This window comes from Kogia breviceps, chromosome 2 (assembly GCF_026419965.1).
Source record: "Kogia breviceps isolate mKogBre1 chromosome 2, mKogBre1 haplotype 1, whole genome shotgun sequence".
NCBI classification, from domain to species: domain Eukaryota; kingdom Metazoa; phylum Chordata; class Mammalia; order Artiodactyla; family Physeteridae; genus Kogia; species Kogia breviceps.
Genome location: NC_081311.1, coordinates 31,121,357 through 31,140,422, shown reverse-complemented (window position 1 = coordinate 31,140,422; position 19,066 = coordinate 31,121,357). Strand labels below are relative to the sequence as shown.

At 51.6% G+C, this 19,066-nt stretch overlaps 1 protein-coding gene across 1 annotated transcript in view; it reads right to left on the bottom strand.

Moving 5' to 3' along the window:
* SLIT1 (slit guidance ligand 1) overlaps nt 1–19,066 on the bottom strand; it is a 175,708-nt gene that overhangs the window by 56,878 nt on the left and 99,764 nt on the right. The window contains exon 5 of the mRNA XM_059054686.2: nt 465–536. Within this exon, the coding sequence (XP_058910669.1) occupies nt 465–536 (72 nt within the window). The remainder of the gene's footprint in view (nt 1–464; nt 537–19,066) is intronic.

Sequence of the window (19,066 nt, the reverse complement as noted above, 5' to 3'; positions counted from 1 at the left end):
ATAGCATTCAACAAAGTGTATTCATTTCCATATCTCATTTAAACCTCAGAGCAAGCTTGTGGGATAAATATGATGTCCCCATTTTCAAAGCAATATATAGAGGCTCGGTGACGTTAACTGACTTGCAGCAGCTTATACAATATGGACCTGCAAGAAAACATTCAGACCCAGCTCTCCCCACCCACTGGATGGCAAGGGCACAGAGACTGTCCATTGCAATGGAACAAGAACATCACCCGAGCACCCCACAGTTCATGACACTCCCTTCAACCTGGCCCCCGAAGGATGCCTGTTTCCTCCAGCCCCAGACTGTTCCAGAAGACCATGCTGGCACGAGCCATCTCAGAGCCCAGACCAGCTCCTTGGCTGCCTGGACCACTGGGCTTGGGGAGACCCATATGTGGATGCTGACAGGGGTGGCCCGACAGTCCCCAAGCCCCTCTCCCTCCCAGGCCCATACTCACAAATTTTTGAGGTCTGTGGCTCCACGGAAAGCCTTTCTGGGGATGGCTTGGATGGTGTTCTCACTCAGGTCCCTGCGAGGACAAAGCCAGAGGGAGAACACTGTCAGAAAAGATTTCTCCAGAGTGCCCTGATGAGTCAGGGAGGTCAAGCAGGCCAGACAGTGCCCAGACCAGACACAGCTGTATGCCAGCACCTGGCACAGTGCTTGGCATGCAAAGATCACTGGGTCAACATTTGCCGAATGAATGAATGAGTGAATAAATGAGCTGGAACTCGGTCCCCAGCCACCTCCCCTTCTCTGGGCAGAGGGGTTGCAGCTGGAGGGTGCAGCCTGGGGCAGCAGGGATCAGCTCTGCCATCCCCCAAGCCTGCCCATCAGACCCACGGGGGTCAGCTCAGCCCCCAAGGCATCATCCAGGGCTGCAAAGGAACAAGCAAAGAAGGAGCTTCTCGACGGGGCCCACGGCTGCCCTGAGACCTATGGCGAGTCTACCTACCATTCCTGATCTGTTTTACTGATCAAGAATGGAGGCTTCAGAAGAAGGCACAGCTGGACCCCAGATAACCCAGCCAGTAGGTGGCCCACCCAGGTTGTGAACTCCAGGCTGGGTCTGACGCCAGAACCCGTGGTCTCGGCGACTGCAGGGAGCAGGGCTGCCACTGAGCCTGGATCCACACGGGGGACTGAGCATGCTGGCCCAGGGGCTGCAGTGCTGCATCCCTGCCCTGGGGCTTGGAGGGCAGGGACCTCAGCGGACTCCATCACCTCCCCATCATTAACGTCCTGAAGTGAGGGAGGAGGCATGGCAGGGACTCAGCAACTCAGCGTCTGCTCCCCGGCAGGACTGGGCCTCAGGCACCTGTCCACCTGCCTCTCCTCCCTCTCTCAATCCTCACTGCGGACTTTTACAGACGCCCCTTTGCTTCCCACCGTGCTGATAACAACCGCCCCCCCCACGCCTGCACTGCCCAGCGCGTCACGAGTGTGAGCGTGCCTGAGCCTCGCCCTAACCGTGGGGCAAATACTATTGCCGTCCCCCTTTCACAAAGGACGGGAGGGCGGCTCAGAGAAGTTACACAGCTTTTCTGAGGGAACACTGGCGGTCGGCGACTCCAGAATCTGAAACTGACAGTCAGGTTCCAGAGCCTCCCCTCGCACAGCAGCCCTGGGAGGAACTGCGACCTCAGACGGCCAGGGCTGCCGGTCCCCACGTGGGATGGGCAGTTCTGCAGACCCCGGACCCTCCTCCTTGGCCAGGCCCATGGGGAGGGCTTTGACCATCTCCATCCCTTCAACCATTCACCCCATGGGCCTCAGGGTTCACCTCAAACCTGAGAACACAGCCCACAGGGCCACTCAGTGCACTGTCCCCTGAGCTGCAGGAACCGCTCCCCTCTGCCTGGTTATTTTCTGCTGAGACAACCAAACAGAAGCATCGCAGCAGAGCGCATGGGGCCCTGACCTCAGAAAGGCAGGTTCGAATCCTGGTTCCCCACCTCCTGGCTGTGCATCTGTGGTTCAGCCTTTCCCTCCTGAGCCCCAGTTTCCTTGTGTGCAAAGTGGGGGAATACAAGCCTTGCAAGGCCTGCCCCATAAACCCCCCAAAACCCTGCCCCCTGCACTGAGTGGGAGCCAACCCCTGTGAGCTCCCTCCCCTCCAAACCCTGACCCCTCCTATCCCCCAGCTGCCTAACCGGTCCCAAGCACCCGTGGTCCAAAAGGGCTTTGTCACCATCACACGCCCTGTTCCCTGCTCAGTCTCCTTGAAGGAAGGCGTCTCAAGCCTGTGACACAGCCTCTCCTCTCTCTCCTCCAAAACTACATTCCCGCTGTGTCTGGCTTCACTATAACCGGCCTGTGTCTGTCCCTTGATGTGACAGCAGCTTCTCCCCCCTCTCCCTCCGGCCTCCCATGTTTCAGAAAGATGGAGGGTGCCCAGGAGTGGGGACCTCTGGTAGCACCCTCATCTCAGCCCTAGCTAGCAGTTCGCCTTTCAGCCAAGCCTGGGAGGAAACTCTGAGCTGACAACTCGCAACCATTATTCCGTTTAATCTTCACTAAAATCCTGCAAGGAAGGTTTCTCCCTTGTATCGACCAGTTTATTGATTTAGGCCAACCTTGTTCCAGAAAGGCTTTCAGGTGACTTACAGGGATTTATAAAACAGCAAGAGAGCAGGAGTAAAAAGTAGGGCAAAGAAAAGACAAATCAATATCGGACACCAAGCATGCAGCACCACGTGATCCACGCAGCTGCCTGGTCGGGACAGGGGGTAGGTTCTAAGCTTTCTGAGAGCTGATGTGAAAAGGGAAAACTGGTCAGTTAACTGCATCCCCGATATATATATATAAATTCAAAAGAACCAGCTTCTCGGGAGTAGAGCTGTTTTTGGCACTAAGATGAGACAAGAATTTCTCCAGGGGTCTTTATAAAAAATGACTGTGTGTCCTAATCAATAACACTAGATCCTTATAATAAATGGGTTTCAAGTGTCTGTTTCTTATAATAACATCACATCAAAGTATGATTCAGGCAGAGCAATTCTATAAGGATGCACACCGGGAGCTAAGTGGTGAAGGGAGGGGCAGGGACGGTCTGTCAAAGGCAGGATGCATCGAGCCTGGCATGATCCAGGAGTAGCTGAGAGCAGGAGGTGCTGGGAAGAGCGTGTTGGCAGGAAAAAGCCTTGCAGACCAGAGAAGGCGACAGGTTAGACCACAGAGGGGTGTGAGCTGATGGCCTTTTAGACATGGTTCTGGGGCACCAAAGCGTATAGAGAAAAGACGCTGCCCCCAGTGGACACCAAGTGCCAATTATTATTATTTTTATTTTTATTTTATTTATTTATTTATTTGCATTATGCGGGCCTCTCACTGTTGTGGCCTCTACCGTTGCGGAGCACAGACTCTGGACGCGCAGGGTCATTGGCCATGGCTCACGGGCCCAGCCGCTCCGCGGCACGCGGGATCTTCCCGGACAGGGGCACGAACCCATGTCCCCTGCATCGGCAGACGGATTCTCAACCACTGCGCCACCAGGGAAACCCCCAAGTGCCAATTATTGAGGTGAGGGTCCAGGGGTGGGTGTGGATCCACCAGGGCCAGGCCACAGTAGTGAGCTGCTGCTCACACTGTTAAAATGAGTAAAGGAAACTGAATTTGAGACCTTAAAGAGGCCAGCCTCTAGACCAGAGGGAAACAGGTGAGCCTTGGAAGGCGGAGGAAAATGCAGAGTGCTGACAGCAGAGAGGGTGGTGGAGAGAGCCCGAACTCTGCAACGGAAGGATCTAAGTTCAGTTCCTGCTTCTGCCATTTATAGCAGAAGTTACATGCCTGAGAGCTTCAATTTCCCTAGGTGTAATATGGGGATTAAAATATCTACCACGCAGGGCTTTGAAGAAGATTAAGAGAGTTCATGTAAATATTTACGCTTCTGTTCTAGTACCTCCATTTGGCAATATTTAAGAAATGCTGGGGACTTCTTTGGTGGTCCAATGGTTAAGACTTTGCCTTCAAATGCAGCGGGTGCAGGTTCGATCCCTGGTCAGGGGTGCTAAGATCCCACATGATTTGGGGCCAAAAAACCAAAACATAAAACAGAAGCAGTATTGTAACAAATTCAATAAAGACTTTAAAAATGGTCCACATTTTCAAAAATCTTAAAAAAAAAAAAAAACTCTTAAGAAAAAAAAAAAGAAATACGGGCTTTTGTCCAGCCTTAATTAAGCACAGTCCGCCTATCCCTTTGCTAAGGTTCTGACTGTTGTCTCCAGTTATCTCACTAGGGGACGCCAGAAGCCTTCCCCGGACTTGGATGCTTGCTCAGCCATTTGGCAAACCCAAACAAAGCTATTCTTTTTTTTTGCCCCGTTGATCCCCTACCTGGTCAACAACTGTCTTGTCTTTCCCAAACCCCTTTGAAGTAAAGTTTCTCATATCCATTTTCACCAGGTTGGCATGCAAACTTCAAATGTACCACCTACAACTTTTCTCATATTTTCCCAGGTCCTGAGCCTCCTTTTTCTCCCTGAAACTTGATCGATGTTGCCCTATTCTTCTCCCTCAGTGACCTTGTCAGAGACCTGAAGTGAGGTGCGTGGCCTGGGGCGTGTCAGGGCAGAATGAGATACACTGAGAGAGGCCATCCTGGAAGAGGGAGGGCTCTGGAGCTGGAAGGACAAACCAAAACCCAGAGCAGCTGGTGGCCCGATCCTGGCCAGGGGGGAGCACAGGGCACAGAGCCACAGGACGGGCAGCAGCTCAGAAGGCCACCTCAGGCAGGACAGCAAGAAGCAGATTCGAGAGCAAGGACGCAGCAACCAGACAAGGGACCGGCTGGGCACAGATTCTACGGGAAAGGATAAGGTCCTAGATTTCTGACAAGCTCCCAGGGGATACAGAGGCTGCTGGTCCAGTAAGCACACGCTGAGAGGCCAGGGCATAGAGGAGAACGCCCACAGCTGAGTGTCACCCTGGAGACTTGGGTTCAACAAGCCCTGTCTCACCCACTTAAATCATGTGGTCTTGGGTGAGTCACTAACCTTCTCTGGCCTCAGTTTTCTCATCTGCAAAATGGGGGTGAGACGTGGTACCTACCTTGCAGGCTGCGATGTGATAGGGACTCCGGCCCATGACTCCCCACATGCTGCCGTTCCTTCATTGCCTCAAATCCCTCCTGCACTTCCGTTCCTCTGCCGAGACCATTCTTCCTCCACTCGAGGAGGAATGGTAACTCCTATTCATCCTTCACATCTCAGTCTACAGACACCTCCTCTGACAGCTCCCCCTGCTGCAGGCTCCCAGGGCCCCGAGGCTTTCTCTTCTCAGCACTAATCAGGTTTATTATGAGATATTTGTGTACTGGATGTAATAAAATACTGAATTTTGGTTAACATCCATCTCTGCCTCCAGACAGTCCCTGGACACCTGGTGTGTTGCAGAGGTTCAGTAACTTTTAGCTGAACTGAACTAAAGTGGATCCTTCCGTGATTCTCTTGCTCCAATCCCTCTGCATTTTCCGGATTAAAGCAAGGAGTTAGGACAGGCCAAGTGACTGAGAGGGAAAAGCAGGGGCTTGGGGCAGGATGGCTGGTTCTGTGTGAACTTCGTGAGGCCGACCTCTTCCCCGTGCACTGGGTATGGTTGTACTTGCTCTGCCTAACTCTCACCCGACGAGTGAGGGCTCTGAAGGGGGCTGGGGGGAGAAGCACTTGTTGCCAACGGTGTTATAATCAACCCTGCCCTTCCCTTCACCCATCCTTATGGAACTTCAATAATCACCCTCCATGGCTCTGAGGTGGTCCCAGCAGCACGAGCAGAGAGGTGGGGGAGCCTCTGGGGAAGGTAAGTGACCCTCCCAGGACCCACAGGAGGACAGGGAGCTGGAGCCCCTGAGGTCCCTCCGGGGGACTCGAGGTAAGGGTGCTGCAGGCAAAGATCCCCTTGTCTGAATCCCACCACCCAAGATCAAGGGCCCTGAGACGCGAGCTGCTGCCAATACCTCCACCCCCGGAGTCTGGGACACCCCAATGACCCCAGCTGGGTCCCCCTTCCCTGAAGAGAAGGGGGTAGCAAGCCCACAGCCTGGCTTGGGCACCGGCCCAGGAGCACCGCCACTCCTCCTGCACACTCAGTCCCTCCAGCCTCTGCCAGGGCTGGGCGAGGCAGGGGCTAGAAAGCCGAGGTCGGGACCCCATGTTCTCTCTGCTAATCCCCCTTCACGCTCTAACCAGATTGGGTCCTGCTGGCAGACCGGCCTGAGGGGCTCAGCACAGGGGGTGTGTCCAGCCGGGGATGCCGGGCAGCGGCCAATGCCAGACTCAGCATGGGCTCCTGCCCTCCCTGCCGGCCCCACTGCAGAGCTGGGGGCCTGCTCTGTCTGCCTTCCAAGCCACATGGAGGCTCTGGGCAACCTGGCCTGTTCCCTCGCCCGACTCGTTACCCTGCGCTCGCCCTGTATGGGGCTGGAGGAAACCGGGGCAGCCCGACTGTTCCAGGCCACCTCCCCCAGGGCTCCCTTAGCGGATTAAGGACTTGGGCCTTGAAGCCGGCCACGTACCTCCCCACCGAGGGACCTCATGACAGTTTCCTAACGCCATGGGCCTCAGTCTCCTCCTCAGTAAACTGGGAATGATCGTGGGGTCACGGGGCTTAACTGAGGCTGTGTGTGGTGCTCTTGGCTGGGATCGGTAGAGTCAGCTGCCACTGCTAATTGTCTTTATGGGCCTCGGGGCTGGGGGGCCAGGGAGGGTCAGGGTTGAGAAATCCAGGCCTTGGAATCAGGGGGATGAGGCTGGAGGCTGGCTCTGCCACCAGCCCGCTGTGTGATCTCGGGCACGACAGGCGGTTAGTTCCCAGCCCCTGGGTCTCCCCTTCCAACAGCACTACCTCCCAGTGAGGTCGGCGGGGTTAAATCACACACGGGCGGGCCCAGCTCCGGCAGCCTCCCTCATGTTGCTGCTGCTGCTAAGCGTCGCCCAAGGATCCTCAGCTGGTGACTCAGCACCCACGTCTCTGGCACCTGAACCAGCAGCAGCAGAGCCACTTGGGAGTTTTAGAAATATGAACTTTTTAGCCCCGCCTACTGAATCAGAATCTGCATTTTAGTAAGATCCCCCCAGGTGATTCATATGCATATTAAAGTTTGAAAAGTGCTGGGACTTCCCTGGTGGCTCAGTGGTTAAGAAACCGCCTGCCAATGCAGGGGACGTGGGTTCGAGCCCTGGTCTGGGAAGATCCCACATGCCGCGGAGCAACTAAGCCCGTGTGCCACAACTACTGAGCCTGCGCTCTAGAGCCACAGCTACTGAGCCCGCGCGCCTAGAGCCCGTGCTCCACAACAAGAGAGGCCACCGCAATGAGAAGCCCGCGCACCCCCCGCTCGCAGCAACTAGAGAAAAGCCCACGCACAGTAAAATAAATAAATTTTTTAAAAGAAAAGTGCTGCATCTGACAGAGGGAAGCTTAAAACTCTTCCTGTCCCCAGCTAGGGCTAAAGCAAAGGGGTTGTAGCGCCTGTACCCGCCAGCTTTTCAAAGCCAGGGGCAGAGGAGACAACTCCCACTCCTTAGGGGGCGGGATGGGAGAAGACTTGGACACAGACACCCCCATTGGGTGGAGAGAGGGAAGCGCAGCCTCTGACCTGTCACCTGTGGCATGCCACTGCCCCACCTTCATGGGGAACAAAGGAGGTGCTCCCCAGAGGCAGGGCAGTGACGGCCACGACATTAGTACCACCGCCCTCCCTATACTCCTGCTGGGGTTGGAGCAGGGGGCTACTGCCTGAGAGGCACTCAGCTCCTCCATGCCAACAGGAACCACTGCTGCAGCTCAGGGCCCCAGCGGGCTGCTCTGTACCCCGGGTCCCTGCTGCAGGATGCGCCCCAGGGCTGGGATGCCAGGTGCACACCCGCATCTAAGGTGCTCCTGGGATCTGGCAGGACCATCCCTCCTTTGTCTCTGCCTATCCTGCAAGCCTCCCCTCAAATCCTACCCTTCCCACCCAGGAGGGAAATTAGTTCTGCAATTACCCCCCCCCCGCCCAGGCTCCCCAGCCCACGGACAATATTCAGGGGCCCCAGATCTACCCTCCGTGGGTATGTGGCATGTGCGTGCACCTGTCTCCAAGTGACCTTCAAGGTGGGTTCTTGAGAGACATTTGGTGATAAGGACTTGAACCCTTTCTGCCTGGGCTCCAACCTCAAGGTAGGAACTGGGACTTTGTCACTCATAAATCTCAGGTGCTCCCAGGAGAGCAAACTGAAAGCTTATCAGGGGCTGATTCTCAGTGTGGATGAGTTTGTTTCAGTCAAGTTTGGGTCGGGGGAAGGGGGAGAGGGCAGAAGAGACTAGGGAGTAGTATCGAAGGACAGGCTGGTGGTGGGGTGAAGGGGGAACTGGTCCCACCATCCACAGCCTAGTTTCCTTTGATCGTGGGCCCCGCTCCCCTGCTGTTGTCAAAACAAAGACACCCGCACCCCACCTGGGAGCTGCCTCTGTCTTCTGCTAAGGCTGCACTAGGTAGCCAGTTCCCCTTGCTAATCCTGTGCTCCCCGATCCCCTCCTCTCCTCCCGAGGGCCAGAGTCAGGCCAGCTAGGATAAATGGCTGGGGCCGTCAGATAAGCCCGTGTCCCCCAAAGGAGCCTCAGTGAGGGGAGGGAGAGGCGCTGGCCGGGCAGTAGCTGGTCTGGGAGGGGAGTCAGGCGACCTGGGTTCAAAAGCAAGCTCAGAATCAACTGGCTGCCTCTTTGCACCTCAGTTTCCTCATCTGTAACATAAGCTTATGAGGGGCAAACAGACAAAGGTATGTGAACATATCCCGAAGACTGTCTGGCACACAGTAGGTGGCAATCGTGTTGCCGGCCAAGGCTTTCCAAACCATCCCTACTAATTGCTGGGTGGTCCAGCTCTGACCCCTCTCCTTCTCCACCCCTCTCCTCCAAAGGTGGTTACGATATTCATGGAATTAAAGCTCACGCATGCCCTGTGAGGCCTTGAGATTTTCAAAAGTATTAAACACCAAATATTTTCCCAAGGAACTCCTGATGTCCAAACTCCCGTAGGTAATTTTGGAGGCTCACACCATAGACGGTGGGGTTGGAGCTTTGCAGGAAAAATGGGCTGCTCCAAGCTACCAGTGCATGCCAGGCACCGTCAGCAGGAGACATGCCCTTCCTCTCCTGTCCACCACACCACCCCGAAGCCACACACCCTCCTGTGGCCAGCCCGCCTCCCTCTAGACCCACGGAGTTAATGTTGCAGAAACCGCATTAGGAAGAGACATTAAGCAGCACTGAATCGCAGCTCCATAAAACCAGCCTGGGTAACATTTCCGTGAGCTGGGCTGTTTGTCATGTCGCTACCGAGGATCACTGCAATCAATTCCCACAACAGAGATATCAGAGGAGATGCACGCACCCCACAAAGCAACCACAGAGCCCTGCCAAGGAAAGCTGCTCAGAGGCTGGAGTCCCATTCGGGAGTGAGTGGCTCAAGGACAAACAGGAAACAGACTAGAAGGCACAGGTCCCAGCCACCATGGCAAGAGCACAATAATGGCCGTCGGGCAAATGAAGGAGGCGGGGGAATGCAAGCCCCTCTTAATTTGAGTGCCGGGCAAGGCCTTCCCTGTAATCAACCACCAGGCACTGAGCCCCCGAGAAGCCCCAGGCATTCTGCTGAGTCCTGAGCAGGGATGAACTGCAGAGACAAGGCTCTTGTCCCAGACGCATTTGAGACGTTAGGACCAATAACTTCAGAGATTCCCAGCCCAGGCACACAGTGGGGAAGGGGCCGGGGGGTTCAGCGGGAGAAAGAATCGAGATATAGAGGAAAGAACATGAGCTCTGGAGCCAAACAACCCTGGGTTTGATTCCAAGCTCCACCATTTACTTACTGCCTGTGTGACCTTGGGAAGTTACTCAACCTCTCTGAATCTGGTTGCTCAAGTGTAAAGGAGAGTTCACCACAGCTCCCTCTTGCTGGGCTATATAGTGAGGATTAGATACCACATGTGCCATTTAAATAAAGCACAAAAATAGGCAAAACGAATCTATGCTGTTAGGAGTCAGGATCGTGGTTACTGGTGTGAGGGGATTAATGACTGGAAGGAGTACAAGAGGCTTCTGGGTGCTCGTGATGTTTTCATTCTTGATCTCTTGCTGGTTATATGGGTGTGTTCACTTTGTGAAAATTCAGTGAGTTATATATACGAAAATACATAACACACGTACAGAAATCTGCACTTTCCTGAATATGTTATACTTCAATGAAAAGTTTTTTTGAAACAACATATAAAGCACTGATTCCAGTGCGTGGTGCTTTGAAGGCATTCAACAAATGCTAATGTCCTGCCTCCCTGATCCTCCCCAGAGGAGACAAAGGTGGAAAAAATCCTTGAAGGGACCAACACCCAAAGAATTGGAGCTCACAATTCTAAGCGGTGGGGAAATCCCCAGGCTGAGAGGACACTGCACAGAGGGCAGCGTGGCAGAAACAGTGCCCACCCCAAAGTGATGAAGGACTGGGAGTCAACATCAAACAGACAAGGAGGCGGGAAAGCAGGCCCTGTGGGCACGTGGGCATTTTGACTGTGCCGGGTGAGATGCTGTATCCCAGGGTAGGATGGCATCTGTCTCCATTGCAGCAGTTCATGTCTGCTTCCACATCTCCCTGAAGAGCAGGCACAGTGCTCTGCTCCAGGATGAGACCTCACGATCCAGTGGGATGGGCTGAGATGCTGACATTGGAGGAGTGAGGACCTTGGGGCCCCGGAGGGCAGGCCTGTGGTCTGAGCCAACAGAAGAGCCTGCAGAGCTGGTCTGGATTCCTTCTTTGCCTTGTCTCAAGAAGGAATTAAGGCAGTTTTAGGGATACATTATAAAATGGAGTAAGATAACAGGAACCACAGGAAGAGTTAAAAAAAAAAAAAGAAGACAAAAATGAGTAGACATATCAAACAAGAGGGAGAAGTACACCCTACAAAAGGCTTTGCATCTGCTACATATGGGCCTGGGCTTCTCCCAGCCTAGGAGGATGTGGAGACTGCTGTGCATACAATTCACCAAGTCCACAGATGAAAACAAGCTTGGGGGAGAGGCATGGCCTTTCCTGGTTCTAAAACCAAGCATGAGGGACTTCCCTGGTGGTGCGGTGGTTAAGAATCCACCTGCCGATGCAGGGGAAACGGGTTCGAGCTCTGGTCCAGGAGGATCCCACATGCCGCGGAGCAGCTAAGCCCGTGCACCACAACTACTGAGCCTGCGCTCTAGAGCCTGTGCTCCGCAACAAGAGAAGCCACCGCAATGAGAAGCTCGCGCACCGCAACCAAGAGTAGCCCCCGCTCGCTGCAACTAGAGAAAGCCCTCCCGCAGTAACAAAGACCCAATGCAGCCAATAAATTTTTAAAAATAAATAAATAAATAAATAAAACCAAGCATGGAGGCTTCGTACGGGTCCCATAAAGAGGCAGCAGCAGAACAGAAAAGCAGGACATTTACCAGCATCCCCAAAGGAAGCTCAAGGATATTAGCTTGCCTCCTTCTGAGTCACTTCCCCAGAAACCACGTCACAGATCAGCCAGTTCTCCAAAGGGCCCATTTGCTAGATTTCTTTTGTTTCCTTTACCAATTTGGTTTTAGTCGGGTTGTTTCCCATTCGTCTTCACAAAGGCCTTTTAGGGGCTGTTGGGTTTTCCCTGCCCCAGCTCCCTGCCGTCACAGGGAGAGACTGGGGCTGGGTTCACCGTAGTTCAAACACCAGGAGCAGGGCCAGAGACAAATGGGCCAGTCCTGAAAATGCTATCATAAAGACGAAACGCAAACCAGTCGACTCACACAAAGTAGTTAAGGAAAGTAAGTCAATTTGATGAATTGGTCATTTGACAAACTGGCCATTCAGTGAATTGACTTTTGGCAAATTGGCTTTTAGCAAAACGACATTTGGTAAATTGGTCTGCTTCTGACACACCAGTGTGTTTCACAGGGCAATTACTTATACTCTGCCAGTCCTGGCTAATGGCCTGGGATCAGAGCTCAGGAGAAGTCGTTCTGCAGACAAGTCAACCCCACCCCGTGTGCTGCTCTCCACTGGCCTGCCTTGAGCCAGGGTGGATTTTAGAATATTTTGAGGGAGGCATGCACGCAGACCATCCTTCATTCGTATCATTTTTCTCAGTTAAGTTTATCCAGCTCTGAGGGCAGACTCTGGGTTGTCCCTCATAAGGACCTGGGAGTGGTATGAGCAGGGTTCAATGTGGTTTGGGAAGAGAAAGACCCAGGCACAGGGGCAACAGGACTGGGCAAGTAGAATCCAAGCTGTGCCCTGGGAGGGGGCTCCACTCGGGACAAGTGACCAAGTTGTTAGTTTGAGTTTCCCCAGGGAGGACTTGGGGGCCCTGGCCGATGCGGCGCAGCAGCTAATGCCAGAACAGACATCTGACTGAAGCCCACGGCCGGAGCGGTCCACCAAGGAGGCCAACAGAGTATCACTGAGCCCCTGAGGCATTCCCAATCCTCTCTTCCCTGGCCCGTAAGGGGAAAATGGGGTCCATTTCTTTTACCAAAGACCTCGCCCACTGTCCCCCCCCATCCCCTTCCGAGCAGTCCAGTTCCTGTCTGAGTATTGGCCTTAGGAGTTTCTCAGAATCAAAGGGGAGCTTGGGGGACCGGAATGGCACGAGGTCAGCCTCCCCAGAATATTTGCAGCCGCTCACATCCCCTCCATATACACTCACAGGGATGCCCAAAGGGTATAAGACCCTTAACTACCTCCCAGACAGGCAGAAAGACAGAGCCTTGTCATGTTACAAGGCAAGGAAGGTGTCTAGTTGGCTGAGTGTGTTCTGCAGGTGGCAAAAGCAACAAGAAAGCCCAGAAAAGCCGCGGAGGGGCTGGGCGCGGAGCTGTCCGTGGTGCTGAACCCTCTCAGCAGCTCTTCTTTTGGTCAAGGCTAAAGACCAGAACCCAAAGACCTTGGGTTCTAGCCACCTTCCACCTTACCCAGATAGCCCACACGCCAAACCTTGTATCACCGGCTTTTTTTTTTTTTTATAAGCCCAGAGTCTGGCTCACGGTATATACACAGAGGGTCAGGAGAGTGCCATCATGAGCATCAAGGGAGCCATTCTTAGACTCAGGAGAGGCATGTGCTGAGCACAATGCACATCACTAAGCTCCTTCTAGACAGAGGTGAAGCTTGATACGCCCCATTTCTCCAGAGCTAAGACCTCCCACCGCTTGGACATAGAGCAAAGCACAGAGAAGTGCTCAGAAATCGCCTGGCCACGTCAGATCCTTGCACAAGGATTTTAATCCTTAGGACCTCAATGATCATCACTGATGCTCGTATAACACACAGTTACTATTACTGATGATGATAGCTACATATATTAAGGATTTATTATGAGCCTGGCACTGCGCTAGGTATTTTATATGTTTTATATACATTATCTCATTTAATCCTTAAAACAGCTTTCTGAGATAAATACTCCCACCTCTCTGGTGTGCATGTTGACAGTGGGAGAGGTTAGGGCATGGGGCAGGGGTGGGTAGAGAGTATATTGAAACAGTCCATGCTTTCCACTCAAGTTTTCCCTGAACCTAAAACTGCTCTAAAAAATAAAGTCTATTTTAAAAAAAAAACCTCTCACCATACTTGTTTTCCAGATAGCATAACTGAGGTGTCGTAACTTTCCCAGGCTGTCTGACTGCAGAGCCCACAAGCTAACCCACTATGCTACATTGGCTCAGAACATTAGAACCATCAAAGCTATGGACAGGTGGGTGGGGAGGCGTCTAGAAGCATACACATGTCAGCAGTGACATTTGGTAGATGAACTGGGAGGGAGGAGGTGAAAGCCTAGAGAGCAGAGTATGATAATGAACATTCATAATGTTGACAGTGAGTCATCAAGAAAAGGTTAAACTATGTTCAGGACCCTCTGTTTTAGAACTTAGATAATCGTATAATAAATTTCAGATACATCTCATCAAAAATGGTGGGAGGTTAGCATGTTTTCCCTGAGCAGCCAGGCCATGGGGAGAGCAGAATGCCAGCCCCTGCTGGGATGTGCATTGCCCATGGACTTCTCCTTGCACCTGGATTCCTACAAGTACCTCAGAAACTGTCACTTCTTTCAAACCCCCGTAGGTTTGAAAGACAGAGAGGCGAGCTTTGGAATCCTGTGGTGAGGGGCTTCAATCACAAGTCAGTACAGACAGGCAGCATCCCCTGGGCCTCTGAGAATGAAGGGGTTCTGGTGCAGGGGAGCACCTGCCACCTGAAGGGGAGGATCCAAGGCCACCAGCCACTGGCTTCTCACAGAGTCTCTGGCGCACCCTCTGGACCACCACCCAAGAGCCCCCAGCAAAGTAAATGATCACCAGGGCTTCTGTCCCCAGTCTTCATCTAGGTGTAGAAATGAGGTTAACTCTGCAAACCCTGGAACACAGAGGGCACCCAGACCTCCTGGTGTGGTGGCTGTGACCAGCTTCCGGGAGAGACAGACAGAGGGTTGGGGTGGGGGGGGGCTCTGACCACCAACGTAAACACGAAACACTGATGTTTGGGCTCAGGAACTTTCATCTCAGCATCCCAGTTCGCCCAATTCCCGATTCTCTAGGAGGGATGCAAACACCCTCCAACTTCTAGGAGGCCAGCTCCAGCAGCCCTGCCCCACCCCCCACCCAGGGAATGGTTGGTGCAGTCAGGTACCCTGCTGTCCTGCCTCATCTCCTTCACAGCCAGACCAGGAGTCCCCACCTGTGGGGCTACAGAGCCTCAAGGGCCATGCGGTTGTTGCAACATCTGGGCATCCTCACACCCCCCTAGCATCGTCTGCAGACTGAATGAGAGTTATGTAGGACCTTGGGCTCCACCTCTCTGAGACCTATTTTCTATGTCAAAACGGGGACAGTGAGAGTCCTTATCTCAGAGAAGTGCCATGAGGATTTGGTAGGTGGGTTCGCAGCTTAAAACCAATAAATGGGTGCTATTGTTATTGCTCTTATTCTTCTCACATGGGTTGTGATAAATAAGATATAGATTCAATTGGTCACCTTATCTTTGATAAAGGAGGCAAGAATATACATTGGAGAAAAGACAGCCTCTTCAATAAGTGGTGCTGGGAAAACTGGACAGCTACCTGTAGAAGTATGAAATTAGAACACTCCCTAACACCATACACAAAAATAAACTCAAAATGGGTTAAAGACCTAAATGTAAGGCCAGACACTATCAAACTCTTAGAGGAAAACATAGGCAGAACACTCTGTGACATCAATCACAGCAAGATCCTTTTTGACCCATCTCCTAGAGAAATGGAAATAAAAACAAAAATAAACAAATGGGATCTAATGAAACTTAAAAGCTTTTGCACAGCAAAGGATACCATAAACAAGACCAAAAGACAACCCTCAGAATGGGAGAAAATATTTGCAAATGAAGCAACTGACAAAGGATTAATATCCAAAATTTATAAGCAACTCATGCAGCTCAATAACAAAAAAACAAACAGCCCAATCCAAAAATGGGCAGAAGAACTAAATAGACATTTCTCCAAAGAAGATATACAGATTGCTAACAAACACATGAAAGAATGCTCAACATCATTAATCATTAGAGAAATGCAAATCAAAACTACAATGAGATATCATCTCACACCGGCCAGATTGGCCATCATCAAAAACTCTAGAAACAATAAATGCTGGAGAGGGTGTGGAGAAAAGGGAACACTCTTGCACTGCTGGTGGGAATGTAAAATGATACAGCCACTATGGAGAACAGTATGGAGGTTCCTTAAAAAACTAAAAATATAACTACCATATGACCCAGCAATCCCACTACTGGGCATATACCCTGAGAAAACCATAATTCAAAAAGAGTCATGTACCAAAATGTTTATTGCAGCTCTATTTACGATAGCCAGGACATGGAAGCAACCTAAGTGTCCATCAACAGATGAATGGATAAGGAAGATGTGGCACATATATACAATGGAATATTACTCAGCCATAAAAAGAAATGAAACTGAGTTATTTGTAATGAGGTGGATAGACCTGGAATCTGTCATACAGAGTGAAGTAAGTCAGAAGGACAAAAACAAATACCGTATGCTAACACATATATATGGAATCTAAAAAAAAAAAAAAAAATGTCATGAAGAGATTAGTGGTAGGATGGGAATAAAACAGACCTACTAGGGCATGGACTTGAGGATATGGGGAGGGGGAAGGGTAAGCTGTGACGATGTGAGAGAGTGGCAGGGACATATACACACTACCAAATGTAAATTAGATAGCTAGTGGGAAGCTACAGCATAGCACAGGGAGTTCACCTCTGTACTTAGTGACCACCTAGAGGGGTGGGATAGGGAGGGTGGGAGGGAGGGTGACAAAAGAGGGAAGAGTTATGGGAACATATGTATATGTATAACTGATTCACTTTGTTGTAAAAGAGAAACTAACACACTATTGTAAAACAGTTATACTCAAATAAAAATGTTAAAAAAAAAAAAAAGCACTACTGGATACATAAGGTCCTCTTCAAAGACATGATGTGTTTTCTCAGGCATCATGGGAACCTCATAACTGTACCCATGCTTTTTTCTTCTTAACACTTACCATAGTTTTAATCAATTGATTATTCACGGTATGATTTAGTTAATGTTTATCTCCTCAATTAAATTATGCATTCCATGAGGCAAGGGCCATGTCTGTTTACTGCATGTTTAGCAAAGAGGTGGGATTCAGTAAATATTTGATGATGATTTCGGCTACTCAAAAGGTCAAATTAGCATTTGGGAGGAGGTCTATGATGTTTTGACATTAAAAACAGGTCCCCTCCAGGAGTGACAGGATAAGGGCACGAGGCCCCCTGCTGTGATCCCACACATGGCTGCTGTTCCTCTGAGGGGCCTGTTGTTGTCCAGCAAAGGGCAAAGGCTCTGAACTGGATCCACACCGACTCTGTGATAGTTTCAGGCAGGAAGGGCCACAGCCCCCAGGGAAAAAGCTAAACAGTCTCTCCAGCCCCGCTCTGTCCCTGGTCCACCTCCTGTTCCGCCCTCCGCCACCATCTACTCACTCCTCCGTGTCTCATAACACCCTCCGCTGTTTCCATCACTGCAACTGTCACATTGCATGTTTGTGAGTCTCTCACGTCCTGATAATAATAATGACAGCACAGATGTCGAGAAGGATACATCTGCCCTTTGCCTGCCTACTGGAGGAAAGAAAGCTCACTAATGCAAGGGGACAGGCTATCATCTGGGCCACATCTACAGCCACACCACGACAGAGCAGGTGCACAAAGGCACCCCCCTCGCTCCCCGCACACCTGCCTGAGTTCACTGTTTACTGCTTTCACCTCCTGCACCAAGGGTCCAGCCAGAAGACAGTGACATTCCAGGTCTGATTCCAGCTTGGGGAGCCCAAGGCCTCGGGTCTAACCTTGTGCTCCAACTCAGGATTACCAGAGCTCTGAACTGGGGTGGCGGGGTGCGTTGTTAGTCAACCTGGCCAATATTTCCCATTTTTCATCTTTCATTGTTTGAGAACAAAGCCAGTTTGGAGAAAGAACAGGGGAAACTAGAGCCTTGCTTTTCAAAGTGTTATCAGAAGAGGTGCAGGATGGGCATTGATAGAAATACAGAATCTCAGGCCCCAACCCCTACCTGCGGAAAAAGATCCTACGTTTAATAAGGTGATTTGTTTGCACATTCAAGTTGCAAAGCACTGGATAGAGTAGTGGTTCTCAAACTTGGCTGCACACCGGAACCACCTGGGGAGGTTTAAAAAATACTGATGCCTGGGCCCCACCCCAGAGATTCTTATTTCATTAGTTGGGGGCAGAGCCTGAGCATTGGGATTTTTCAAAGCTCCCTAGGAGATTCTTAGGTGCAGCCAAGATGGAGAATCCTTTCTACACATGTGGCCACCCCTCAGGCCCCTCACCTTGTCCTCCCCCACCTAGGACCCCCCCTTACAGTGCTACGTCCTTCTCCAATCCTTTCTCTCTCAGTATTTCCAATCCCACTGGATGACTGGTGCTAATCAATGTTGAGGAAAGTGAGCCTGGAAGAGTAGTTCATACTAGGTGGTAAATGACTGACAGCCCCAACTTCCACAAAGTATGTGCATTTTAAAAAGAGGATTCCTCGGCTTCCCTGGTGGTACAGTGGTTAAGAATCCGCCTGCCAATGCAGGAGACGTGTTCAAGCCCTGGTCCCGGAAGATCCCACATGCCGCGGAGCAACTAAGCCCGTGCGCCACAACTACTGAGCCTGTGCTCTAGAGCTTGTGAGCCACAACTACTGAAGCCCGCACACCTAGAGCCTGTGCTCCGCAACAAGAGAAACCACCACAATAAGAGGCCCACGCACCTCAATGAAGAGTAGCCCCCGCTCGCCACAACTAGAGGAAACCTGCACGCAGCAACAAAGATCCAATGCAGCCTAAAATAAATAAATTTAAAAAAAAAAAAAGAAGGATTCCTGACTCAGCCTTCATCAGTGGTGACATCCTATCGGTTTAAGGAACGTGAAGGAAACACTTTGAGCAGAGAGGACCTTCCTGGTCAGCCTAAAATTAGCCTTTTCTATTCAGCCGAAGTTACTATTCAGAAAAAGAGCTATTTATAGCCTGGATGAAAGTTCGCTATTTAAGTCAGATGGCTGAGCAAAGATACCTGTGTATTTATCTGTGTGTATGTGCCCAACTTTCTATCTCTTACTGATGCTGGGCTGTCCATCATCATTCTGGGGTTGGAAGAAGAAAGAAGAAAAGGGGAGAGAGGAAGAGGGCACCTTAGAAGCCAGGAGCAGGTGCTGGGGGCAATGCTGGGGGTGGGAGTACCCGAAGGTGACCACCTCCACGAAAGGAAGGAAGCACCACATCTCACACCTTCAAGGTGGCTCTGGTTTGATGTCCCTGCACAAATGCACTCCCCTCATCCTCATGGGTGGCCCTGGGAAGGGTCCAGAGACCAAGGGAGGGAAAGGCTGGGCCAAGTTTCTTTATCAGATGAGCAGAAGAGGCCAGACTAGAAGCTGGACTCCCACAGGCTCCCAGCCTGCCAGCGCGTCTTGGGCTGTACTCTGGAGGGAG